Here is a 12,877-nt window from a genome sequence, read left to right on the forward strand (position 1 = left end):
ATAGGTTCTATGGAAGACTTCAGGGAATGTAATTTGGTACCATGAAATATTATTAGTAAGTTGTAATCTAAACGCTGTATGCTCTTTGAGTATATTCCTGGACAGTAGCTGACTATTGAGAAGCTCAGCTGGGCAAATATATGATGTTTCCTTCTTTGGTACCTAAGGAAAAGGTAGTTATGCTTCATCAGGAGGTCATTCTGGTTTGAAGTCTACCTTTTTGGATCCCCAGTTGAATTGTGGTATGGAACAAAATCCGAGATTAATTTAAACACTTAAGTTCTATTGCATGGTCATTCTTGACAAGGCAAACTTTTTCTTTTTCTTTTTTTTTTTTTTTTGAGACAGAGTGTCACTTTGTTGCCCTGGCTAGAGTGAGTGCCATGGCGTCAGCCTTGCTCACAGCAACCTCAAACTCCTGGGCTTAAGCGATCCTACTGCCTCAGCCTCCCCAGTAGCTGGGACTACAGGCATGCGCCACCATGCCCGGCTAATTTTTTCTATATATATTTTAGTTGGCCAGATAATTTCTTTCTATTTTTAGTAGAGACAGGGTCTTGCTCTTGCTCAGGCTGGTCTCGAACTCCTGACCTCGAGCGATCCACCTGCCTCGGCCTCCCAGAGTGCTAGGATTACAGGCGTGAGCCACCGCGCCCGGCCAAGGCAAACTTTTTCTTTCACACTCACTAGCAGGAACCTTTGAATCTTGAGTAATATATTATTAGAGGAAAAGAAAAAGCCAGTTCTTAAACTCTGATCTTCATTGTTCTGTTGTAGGTCATTAGAACCCCATTTTTGTTATTATTGGTTGTTTTTTCCCAGTCTTTTTCTTTACCTATAAATGTTTTTTGCAAAGACAAAAAGGGAAGGAGGAGATGAAACCTAAATCAGTTTTTCTTTTGTTTTTAACTCGTGAGCATCTGGCTTGAAAACGTGTAGAGGATTGGGAAACTATGAAAAAAGAGTCGAAAGTATTCCAAAAAAGAGTTTTATTTTTTAAAAAGTTGAGAATTTATTTTTCCATACTGTTTACTAGACATTTAGTTTACCAACTTGGAGTCTTTTAGACTTAGGAATATCCTTTCTCAAATAGAAATTGATATTAATTTACTTGAACTTTATTGATGCCTCATGAAGTACATTATTTTTTATGGCTAATCTTTCCTTTTTTTCAATTTTAGTTGATCCCATTAAGATACTAATGCCATCACTGTCTCCTACAATGGAAGAAGGGAACATCGTGAAATGGCTGAAAAAGGAAGGTGAGCAAGTACATTACTGATGTCTTGTGTGCTTTGTTATTTGGTCATTTGGAATTTTTTCCTAATCAGTTGTATTGTCCAATACATGATATAAATTAAATATGAGGGCCAAAGAGGTGAGTATGCTGCAGTGCTCATCGTACAGAAGGACAAAGGAGCAGGTAATGTGAAGGAAGCTGCAGAAAGAGACTTTCTGTTTTTCTGGCAGCTGCTTTCTTTTCTTCTTCTGGTCATTGCTAGGTGTGGCAGTAGAGTCACCCCTCCAGGTCTTAGCCACAGAATATCCTCTTTTAGTACTCTGTGTAGCCATCTTTTCTTATGCTTTACTCATTCTGCACCGGGTTAAACTTTTGTGGAGGAAAGAGGGTGAATGTTAGTTCCTATTAGGGATTGTTAGATATATAGAGAAATTATAGGTGACCAGATGAGTTCCCAACAACCATTATTATGCTTCACCTGGAGGAATGGTAAATCAAATGTTAACAAGGGGAAGAGAGAAGGGAAGAGCAAGTTGAGAATGAAGGACGTGGCCTGGGAGGACTTGTCTGATACCAGAGACTAGCCCTGGCAAGGACTTCCAGGGTGTCCGTGTATGATTCAGTGGGCACAGATGTCATTCAGGCAAATGCTGGTATTGAGTGGTTCAGTCTAGTGCTTATAAAATAGCATTGAGAGAGTTTAGGCAACAGGCAGAACATCAGAGTCTGGCAGAGTGAGTTGCACTGGGATTGCAGGAGGTCTAGTCTATCATGACATCACTTTTGCCAGTGATGACAAATATGGACACCAGGAAGAGGGCTGGCAAGAATTTACTTGAGAACCCTAGCTATGAGTTTGGGAGTTTGGGAGTTTGGGACAAGGCCCCAGTTCCTAGGGAGTCTGGGCTGCTAGGAAGGGCAACAGGATAGATTATGGATAGAACTATGGATTGAGCCATTGTGGAGGTTAGGAGGTATGGCACAGTGAGGCTATCCAGATGATCATGGCTGATCCTTGATGCACCCGGGTCTGATTGGAAACATTGCTTAATTCCATTCAATATGTCTGAGTTTGTTAATATGTTTCGTTTCCCTGTTATGAGTAGCATAGTAATTGGAACAGACCTAACAACGCTGTAAGTGGTCGAATAATAAATGTATTGGCAGAGGGGAGAGTAAGCCAAAACTAGGGTAAGTGACAGGGACCTGGGAAGGCTTTGCAGATGAGGTAGTATTTGAGCCGGTCCTTGTAGAATAAATGGCCTTTAAAAAAAAAGGTGAGAAAGAAGAACGTTCCAGTTAATATAAACAATACAGGCAAAGTCTTGCAAGGAGAATGTCATGACACATACTTTGGCAACAGCAGGTAGTTCTGGCTGCATTGAGAGCATAGTGGGTGTGAGATAAGGTAGATTATGGGAAGGATCTTGAATACTGATCTATAGTTTATCCGTCTGTGAGAGTTATCCTAAAGCCAAGATATATCGACAGTCATGGTTATTTACTAGGAAGTTGTTTCTACATGCTTTTCCAAGCCCTGTTAGTAGCATTGTGCTGAATGGAACAGGCCCTAAGAGTACTCTGGTATTAAGAGGTAACTATAGGCAATTTCAGTAGCCTCTGTTGCCTGTTCCCATTTGAAAAGCCAGCACCGAGGGCTTCTAGTCAATCTGACCTTCTAAACAGATGGGGTAAGGCTTCTGCTCCCTATTGGATATAATATTATAAAACAAATCTTTTCAATGTAAGTTGAGCTTAAACACAGGAAAAGGGAAGATCACCAAGTGTCCCAGTATCCAGAACAGTAAGTGGGAGTTGAGGCCATATGCACCACTGCACCTGAGCTGGAAGGCTGGAGTTGTGAGATGGGGAACAGCTGGGGTTTTTGGGGGGGTGGGGTATAGAGGGAAGAGGGGAAATCAGGAATGAGGTTCAGGTTTGATGTGGTAAAACTTATGCTTATTGGATATTCAAGGGAAGGTGTTCAATAGATGATTCATTTTAGGAGTTGAAGTTCAGGAGTGAAGTCTTGCTTGGAAATATTAGTAGAAATTTGAGAGTCATCAGCATATGGATGTGGAATTTAATGTGTATGATAACAGGCAAATTTATTTGTTTGACTTTTATTCCTAAATGGAATAAAAATACCTCCTCCCTTAAAAATTTGATCTCATAGCCTTGTCCTCATAAGGCTTTGGCACTCAAATTTATAGTACTTGTATTTTCTGAGAACCTACAGGTAGAGGTAGGGTGGTCCTGGACTGATAATCCTCCTGGGTGGCCTGGCAGAGCCATTATTCTAGAAGGATAGAGCTTCTAATTCAAGCTACATAGGATTCACAGGTAAAGCCCCACTTACCAAGGGTTCATAATTTCAAATTTAATAATGCACATGGAAGCAGTCTTTTAGGAGCGAAAGTCAGTAGGTGTAAGAACCAGCAGGACTAGAACTCCAAGAACTGTAGTTAATTGGAATTATATTAGATACATAAAAATATGTTTGAAAGGATTAAACATGTAAGAGAAGGAATTGAAAATATGAGAAAAGACAGACACCATCCAAGGACAAATAGAACATCTAGTAATGAAAAATATTGTCTCTAAAATTAAAAAACAAAAAACCTCAAGGTTTGGTTAAAGTGTGATTAGACATGATTGAACAAAGAGTTTGTGAACTGAAGAACAACTTGAAGAAATTTAGCTTACATGCAGCACAAGAGATAAGCCCCTGGAAAATAAGAAAGAGTAGTTGAAACATGAAAGATAAAATGAAAATCATCCAGTGATCCAATAGTAGGAATTCCAGAAGGAGAAAAAAGAATGAGGAAGAAGAGCTAATATCAAAGAAAAAAATGACAAAGAATTTTCTAGAATTTAAGACAGACGCATCTCATATAAATGAAAGAGCCACTGCTCCACTGGGAAGCACTTTGAGCGATTGACTCTGCATGGCTGCTGCCATCTTTTAAAGTAATTATCAGTATCTCAGGAAGTTTCACCTTTATAAATAATGTAATCAATTGGGATCTATTTTTAGGTTTCTTTTCCCTGATGAATTATAGAGCTCTGGCTATTTCCATACTCGGTATGACAGGGTGGTGGTTTCATTAAATAATGATTCAGACACAGAGCAGCCTTTTAGGGATGATTTTTAAAAGATTAAATTTCTTCACACTTTGAGAATTTATAGGCCAGTAAAGAAGAGGATTTTTTGGGCCACATTTATCTCTCAGACTTCCGGCTCACTGCAATCTGATAAGTGATTCATACCCGTTAGACTCAGGGCAGTGTGATAAACGGCCAGGAGACTCATGGTTTCATCATTCTGTTCTCTTTTTCTTTTTTTTTTTCTTTGTTGCAATGTGCTGTTTTAACATAGGATGGGCCAAGATGTATTTTAAGCCCCTGGAGCATGTTCCTCTGAAGGTTGCTCTTAAAATACTGTGTTCTGCCGATGAAGGGGAATTTTTTTTTTTTTTTTTTTTTTTTTTTATGAAAACGTGGTAAATGAGAGCAGTCTTAATCTTTGTTTCTTAGTTCGCTAGTCTCTTTTTTAAGCACATCACCTTTGTGATTTAATTGTGATCTTTTGCGTGTAATTTGCTTTTTTCATTAACGCTTACATACTATACATGTGGGTATAACTGTGTATGTCTAAGTGTGCCTGGTGCTTGGTACATTTATGATAAATTGGTTCAGTTGTTTTATATTAAAAACAAATTTATATTCTGATAATACTTTTTTATATACCTTTTTCTCTTACTAGTTATGTTTTTGTTTGATTTTGAGACCTGTATTAATGGATGGTCACCGTTACTTAAAACAATGTGTTTAGACCTTTACTCATGAAGAAGACTGAAATTTTTCTTGAAAAAAAAAAAAACAGTGTTATATCTAGTTATGAATCTAGTTTATTTTTAAGCAAAGGCTATGTCTTGATCTTATAACCTTCAGTGGATAGCAGTTCAATCTTACAAACCTTTAAGGTTTCTTGAAAATCTGAGACTGTCTAATTCACAACTGTTTTCACTAATGCCATGTGTGTATGTGTGTGTATGTTTTAAGCCAAAGGTATAAGGGTACAATGAAAAGAACTCTGGCTCAGGAATCATGGCTTGTCTTTTGGGGTGCCCACTCTGCCATGAACTACCTGGGAGTGAGTTGAACTAGATGTAATCTAAGGTACAGTATATCCTGGCTTTGAGTATTAGAATTTCAGTCTGAGGATTGAAAAAATATATATATATATATTGTAATATTAGTAGAGAAAAAACTGAAAGTGCTAGGGAACACCCACAATTTCAAAATATCTTTTTTTTTTTTTTTTTTTTTTTGAGACAGAGTCTCGCTTTGTTGCCCAGGCTAGAGTGAGTGCCGTGGCCTGAGCCTAGCTCACAGCAACCTCAGACTCCTCGGCTTAAGCAATCCTACTGCCTCAGCCTCCCGAGTAGCTAGGACTACAGGCATGCGCCACTATGCCCGGCTGATTTTTTCTATATAGATTTTTTTTAGCTGTCCGTATAATTTCTTTCTATTTTTAGTAGAGACGGGGTCTCGCTCTTGCTCAGGCTGGTCTTGAACTCCTGACCTCGAGCGATCCACCTGCCTCGGCCTCCAGAGTGCTAGGATTACAGGCGTGAGCCACCGCGCCTGGCCTCAGAATCTCTTGAAAGGTGAATTGAGCTGTAATTCTCCATCTTTATTAAAAGTTTTTTATTTGGGGGGGAAGTGTGCTTCAGATATGTTTATTTTAATCAAATTGGACATAGTTTATTTTTTCATCAATTGAAAGGTCAAATCTGTTAACAGAAGGAAGAGAATATTCTTGTTTCCCTTTTATGGGAGAATATTTGAGGATATGGAAAACATTATTTTCTTTCTTGAGCTGTTTAAGATTTTCTGCTCTGCTGTGAAGCACTGTGGAAGAAAACCAGGCTGAGATCATTCCATCAAGTAGGGAGCCCCACAGTACCTGGAACATATGTAGTAAGCACACTTAACAGTGGTGCTTGCCGCTGCTGCTCTTGGTGTTGCCCTTCAGATACTGTCATTCTTTGTGAGCCTTCCTTGTGTCCCGAGACAAGGGATTTGGCATGTTGCAAATAGTTTTTGTGAATGTCTTAGGCTATAACTAATATAGTGTTGTTATAAAATCTAGAAATAAAATTCTTTTGAAGGAAGCTGTATCCTATATCATTAAGTGCCTGGGGAAAATTATATGGGTCTTTGGATTCTACTGTAGATGAGGCTTTGGTTTCGATTATTTCTGGGGAATATGTACATGTTTGTGGTGATAAAATGGAAAACTTTTGAAAAGTACATTTTACAAGTAGCGTCAGTGTTTTTTCAGTGTGCCACTATTTTCACAGTTTTATTGAGGCATAATTTACATACCATACATTCACCTATTTTAAGTGCACAATTCAGTAACTTTTAGCAAGTATATAAAGTTGTGCAACCATCACCACAATCCAGTTTTAGAACATTTCTGTCACCCCAAAAAGATCCCTGCTGCCTGACTGAAGTCACTTCTTCTCCCATCTCTAACCCCAGACAACCTTGCCCTACTTTCTATCTTTAAAATTTTGCCTTTTCTTGGACATTTCATGTAAATAAAATCATATAATATGTGGTCATTTGTGACTGGCTTCCTTCATTTAGCGTGATTCAGGTTCATCCATGTCGTAGCATTTATGAGCAGTTCATTCCTCTTATTACTAAATTGCATTCCATTATTATGCTTTTCTACAGTGATTGCTAATATTGGTATTATATCAGAATTTTAAAATTGGTGAATGGAATCATAGAGTACAGTACTATTCAGTAGGATTTTCTGTGGTGATGGAAACGTTCTGTGGTGAACTGTCTAATACAGTAGCCACTAGAGAGTTCTCATGTGAGAGGCCAGAGGGATGTGTGGGAGGTTAAGGTTGTCTAACAGGCCCCTTCTCAAGTTGCTACTCATGCCTTCAGCCCTTCGGACAGGACCCACATCCTCTTTGTGTGTGATGAAGTGAAAAGGGTTGCAAACACTGACTTGGGATCCCTCCTCTGTATTCCCATTCTGCTGTAGGTACTAATTGGATGGGATTGGCATTGTCTGCTTGTGGTACATTTCTTCAGTCAGATTAGGAACTTCTTGAAGCAGCTCTGTCTTATGTTATTACTATTTTTATCACAGTGTCTCACACAGTCATTCACATGGTGGCACCTAGTAACCATTGAATACACAATTATTTTTGTGTCTAATGGTTGTCGTTATGGTTCAACACAGCACTGAGAAAAAGCTTTGATGTTCTTTAACGTTCCTGTAGCTCTGATTTACTTGGTCTTGCAGATTAAAAACTAGCTCTCTTCTACCACTACCACCACACATCTTTTAAATAGAGACTTTAATTCTTATTTTTTGGCAGAAAAGAATTATTTTGTGAAAGCCACAGGATGTGTTTAGTTAATAAACATCATCGTTAACTGTGTCTGACCAAGACTATACTTCATACCTAGAATCTAAAAAGAGAAAGGAAAGCCTCTGTGTACTACAGTCCTCAGCTCTGGCTCTGCCCATCTGGACAAAGGAACAGCCAACAAATGATGCTGGCGTCGGTGCTGGGGAGCGGCCCCCGGGCGGACCTCTGCTCTGGCCCCTCCTGGGGCCCGCACTCTCGCTCCGGGCCCGCTCCACCTCCGCCACTGACATGGACCACAAGAAATGGTGCGCTGCAGGGCTGCCATCTCTTCCTGCAACCAGTCAGCCATCAGCGTGGCAACTGAGAAGCCGTCTGTTACCTCTTGCTGTCCATGAGCCTCTATCCTAGCTGCTCAGTCTTCTCCACTCAACTCTTTGTAGACAGAACCGTATCTTAATTGTTGTTGTGATACCCAGTGCACAGTACAATGCCGTACACGTCAACGTTTGTTGAATGATATATTATAATAGAAATGACTATATGGAGTAGGAAACTGGAATTTGTCTTAATTCCTAATGGTTATATAATGTTTTATTTTTGTTTTCACCTAAAGATATTGTAAAGTATTACCTAAACATGTATGTGAAGCATTAGTACTTCCAGTGTCATGATATTTTTTTATATAGCTGTACATTCAGCATTTTCCTGAGAGTCCGAGAGATTAAGTGACTTGGTCGAGATCACTAGTAAGTGTCAGAGCTTGGAATCAAGTTCACGTCTGAGTTGGGAGAGGGTCCTTATCACTATTTTGCCAAGCAGCATTTCTAAATTATAGCACTAAATTGTTGATCAAAGCTGAAACTCAATAGATTTGGAAACTTAATGGTTCATTAGTTAGTCTCAAAATTTTCTTTTGGCATTTACATTATATTAATAGAACCTTAGTTTTGTGATAAATTAGGGATCATTCTTTCATATATAATAATACTATGTTTTATACCTTGCTGTGGTTCACAGATAAAAGTCATTTAACCATAGATAGATTTTTCTGCGTGTTTCTTCTCTCCCTCTGTCTCTCCCCCCTTCACCCTCTCCTTTCTTCTCCTCTCAGCAATCTCATACAACTCACATATTTGTCTGTTATATGAATAGATGTGGGCATAATTAAAAACAAACACAAAAGGCTACCTATCTTTCTAAATTTCAGAAACATGTTACAAATCAAATGTTAGAAGCAAAAGAAATATAAAGGACAGTTTCATGTATACCCTATGAGGAAATAAGTATTTGTGAAATTACTGTCATTTTTTTCTAAAGCATTTTAAATCTAAAATTCATTATGTGAGGGGCAGTGGCCTAAGACCTGGGGAATGGAGAGAATATAAAGCACTTACGGTGTATCCCATTCCTATTGTGAAGAAGCTCAAAATCTAGTGCACCTGGGCTGTGGACCAGTACCAGTCTGTGGCCTGTTAGGAACCAGGCTACACAACAGGAGGTGACAGCAGGCAAGCCAGTGAAGCTTCATCTGTATTTACAGCCACACCTCATGGCTCGTATCACCACCTGCGCTCCATCTCCTGTCAGAGCAGTGGGGGGATTAGATTCTCATAGGAGCATGATCCTTACTGTAAACTGGGCATGTGAGGGGTCTAGGTTGCGTGCTCCTTATGAAAATCTAATGCCTGATGATCTGAGGTGAAGCTGAGGCAGTAATGCTAGCCCTGGGGAGCAGCTGCAAATACAGATTATCATTAGCAGAGAAATTTGACTGCACTATAAATGTAATGCGCTTAAATCATCCCAAAACCACACCCCCTGCACAATCTGAGGAAAAATTGTCTTCCATGAAACTGGTCCCTGGTGCCAAAAGGGTTAGGGATCACTAGTCTAGTAAATACAAGAAACCCCAATCTTAAAAAAGTAATTAACAGTAATGTAACATTTTATAATGTAATTTGTGATTCTTTGCAAATTAATTATAACCACCGTAGGAATTTAGAAACAGAAACGCAATCATGTAGGTTGAGTTACTCAGAGAAAGTTAGAGGGCTGAAGTAGAATTTGTAGATAGTTCCTAAAGGGTGATTGGAATTTGAATATAGGTGAACACAATTGATATAACATTATTTTATTCTGTTTTCCTATGGCCAGAATTTATTTTCTAGGCATCTAAGAAGTATTTCATTGCTAGGTTGCCTAGTTCAATTGTTTCTCCCATGGTTACAGCAGAAACACATAAGGGTGTGATTTTTTTTTTTCCTTTTGAAATATCTGTTTTAACTACTAAAACATCTGTCATATAAAGGAGTATGATATGATCTGGCACTGTAGCTTTCTCTGTATGACATACAAAAGTCATTTTTGTTCTATTCCTGTTTATTTTACCAGCATAAGCTTACCACTTCTCTCAGGTACTGTTTGCCAGTTCCTCCAAAGTTCCATGTTCTCTTTGCCTCCAGGGCTTTGGCTATGTTGCCTTCTGCCTGTATCACTGCCCTTTTGCTTGTCTCCTCCTCACCTTTTCAAGTTCAAATTTGGTGTCATTTTATTCTAGTATGCCTTCTCTGATCTTCCAAAAACTGAATTAGTTTTGAATGTTCACAAAGCATCCTGACTTCGTCTCATCCCACTGTAATTTCAGATTTATTTGTCACAAGATATTAAGCAAGCTCCTTGAGGTTAGAAATCTGAAGTCTTTGTTGCTGTTCACTGCTGTATCCTCAGTGCCCCAATACACTTCAGTAAATATTTGTTGGCTAGGGACAACTCTTAGGAGTTAGATGAGGTACCTTTTAGGTGACCAATGAATATCATCTAATAGATAAGTTTATTTCACTAAAATAATTTATGTTGGTGACCCAACTGTTTTAACTGACATATAACTCTGAGCATCTTGGAATACGATGAAGTAATTTCTGTACAGTGAACTTCCAGAACATATTTGTTAACTTAGTGTTTTAGATTTTCCTTCATATTCTCTTATTGTGTTCTCCTGTTAATATTGCTACTTCAGCTATTTTTTATTTATTTATTTTCAAACCATGTCTTTTTTTTTTTTTTTTTTTTATGAGACAGAGTCTCCCTCTGTCACCCCAGGTAGAGTGCAGTGATGTCATCATAGCTCACTGCAACCTCAAGCTCTTGGGCCCAAGCGATCCTCCTGCCTTAGCCTCCCAAGTAATTGGGACTACAGGCATGTGCCATGATGTCTGGCTAATTTTTCTATTTTTTAGTTTTTCGATTTTTAATAGAGACGGGGTCTTGCTCTTGCTCAGGCTGGTCTTGAACTTCTGAGCTCAAGCAATCTTCCTGCTGCAGCCTTCCACAGTGCTAGGATTACAGGCATGAGCCACCCCGTAAGGCCTCAATCCATATCTTCAATCCTGCATCATCTGTTTTTGGTGTGTGTACGAGCAGGTGTATTTGTATGTTAAATACTTTTCTATCCCTTTATTTTTTTTTTTTTTTTTTTTTTTTTTGAGACAGAGTGTCACTTTGTTGCCCGGGCTAGAGTGAGTGCCGTGGCATCAGCCTAGCTCACAGCAACCTCAGACTCCTGGGCTTAAGCGATCCTACTGCCTCAGCCTCCCTAGTAGCTGGGACTACAGGCATGAGCCACCATGCCTGGCTAATTTTTTTGTATATATATTTTTAGTTGGCCAGATAATTTCTTTCTATTTTTTAGTAGAGACGGGGTCTCACTCTTGCTCAGGCTGGTCTCGAACTCCTGACCTCGAGCGATCCACCCGCCTCGGCCTCCCAGAGCTAGGATTACAGGCGTGAGCCACCGCGCCTGGCCTATTTTTTATTTTGTTCTTATATTAGGTCTATCTCTTGTAAGCTACGTTTATCCATATTTTGTTTTTTATATACATTTTTATAATCTCTGCTTCTAATAGGTGATTTTAATCCATTTATATTTATTGTGCTTACTGATATGTCTGGATATATTTCTACCATCTTTTGTTTATTCTCTGCTTTTTTCTTTTCATGTTGCCTGCCTTCAGTTAGATGATCATTATTGTTATTTTATATTTTTACTCTGCTTTTTTTTAATCCTGTAGATTATATTTCTATTTTTAAATTAAATTTTGCCAATATTTTTTCCTCATCCTCGTACCAAAGTTGTTAGCATACCTTATCACCTAAACATCCCCTTATTTATCTTATTATTTTTTAGAGTTTTGAGTTTTATACTTTTTAAACCTTCAAATGTTACTTTTTGTGTGGTTAATAGTTAGCATTTTAGCCATTTCTGTGATAACTTTTTTCTTGTATCCCACGGGTCCTCTGTGTCCTCTTTTCTTTCTCATCAACTGCATCTAGTAAGAGCCCTTTTAAGAGATCTTCAGTAGGTGGTAAATTTTTTTCCCTTTGTATGTCTAAAGCATTTTTACTTCATTCTTGAATTATGGTTTGGCTGCATGTAAAATTCTAGACAGTTATTTTTCCTCAGCTTTTTGAAGATCTTCCTTCATTGTTTTCTGACATCTATTGCAGCTGCTGAAAAGTGTGTTCTCAGTCTCATTTCATTGAGGTAAACTATATTTTTCCCTCTGATAACTTTTAAGATTGTATTTTTATTAATATTGATGATATGCATTTTCTCTATATCTAATGTGGATTTATGTTTATATAGTGTAGTACTCTTTTTTTTTTCTGTTTAATGTTTTATCAAGGTCTAACTTGCATAAAATGTAAGCTCAGTTAAATTTTATATACACATATACCCATGTTACCACCACCCAGGTCAAGATTTAGAACATTCCTAGCAAACTATAAGGCTCACTTGTGCCTGCTCTAGTCAATACTAAACTCATTCAGAGCTCTTTCATTATGAGGAGTATATATCTCCAGTTCTGGGAAATTCTCAGCAGTTGTCTCTTCATGTGTTCCTTCTTCACCAGTCTCTGCCCTTGGGACTCCATTAGCAAACATCGCAGCCTCAATGTATGTCACTTAAGTGCTCTTCCTGTTTTGTTTCTTATCTTCTTGTCTACCTATGTTAAGTTCCAGGTAGTTACCTTTCAGTTTACTAATTCACTCTTGCACTATATCCTGTATAGGATATGTTTCATTGATTGCTTCTTTTTATTTCAATGACTTAATTTTTTATTTTCAAGATTTCTAATCAGTTTTTACCTGATGTTTTATTTCTGTACATTATTTTTTTAAATTTCTTGCTCTTGTGATGGCTCTTCCACTTTCATTTATATTTTCGAACATC

At 38.3% G+C, this 12,877-nt stretch overlaps 1 protein-coding gene across 8 annotated transcripts in view; it reads left to right on the forward strand.

Annotated features, from left to right (window-relative positions):
- Positions 1–12,877, forward strand: part of PDHX (pyruvate dehydrogenase complex component X) — a 69,158-nt gene that overhangs the window by 14,983 nt on the left and 41,298 nt on the right. For all 8 annotated transcript variants that reach the window (XM_045557792.1, XM_045557791.1, XM_045557798.1 and 5 more), the window contains exon 2: positions 1,182–1,262. In XM_045557792.1, the coding sequence (XP_045413748.1) occupies positions 1,182–1,262 (81 nt within the window). The remainder of the gene's footprint in view (positions 1–1,181; positions 1,263–12,877) is intronic.

This window comes from Lemur catta, chromosome 7 (assembly GCF_020740605.2).
Source record: "Lemur catta isolate mLemCat1 chromosome 7, mLemCat1.pri, whole genome shotgun sequence".
NCBI classification, from domain to species: Eukaryota; Metazoa; Chordata; class Mammalia; order Primates; family Lemuridae; genus Lemur; species Lemur catta.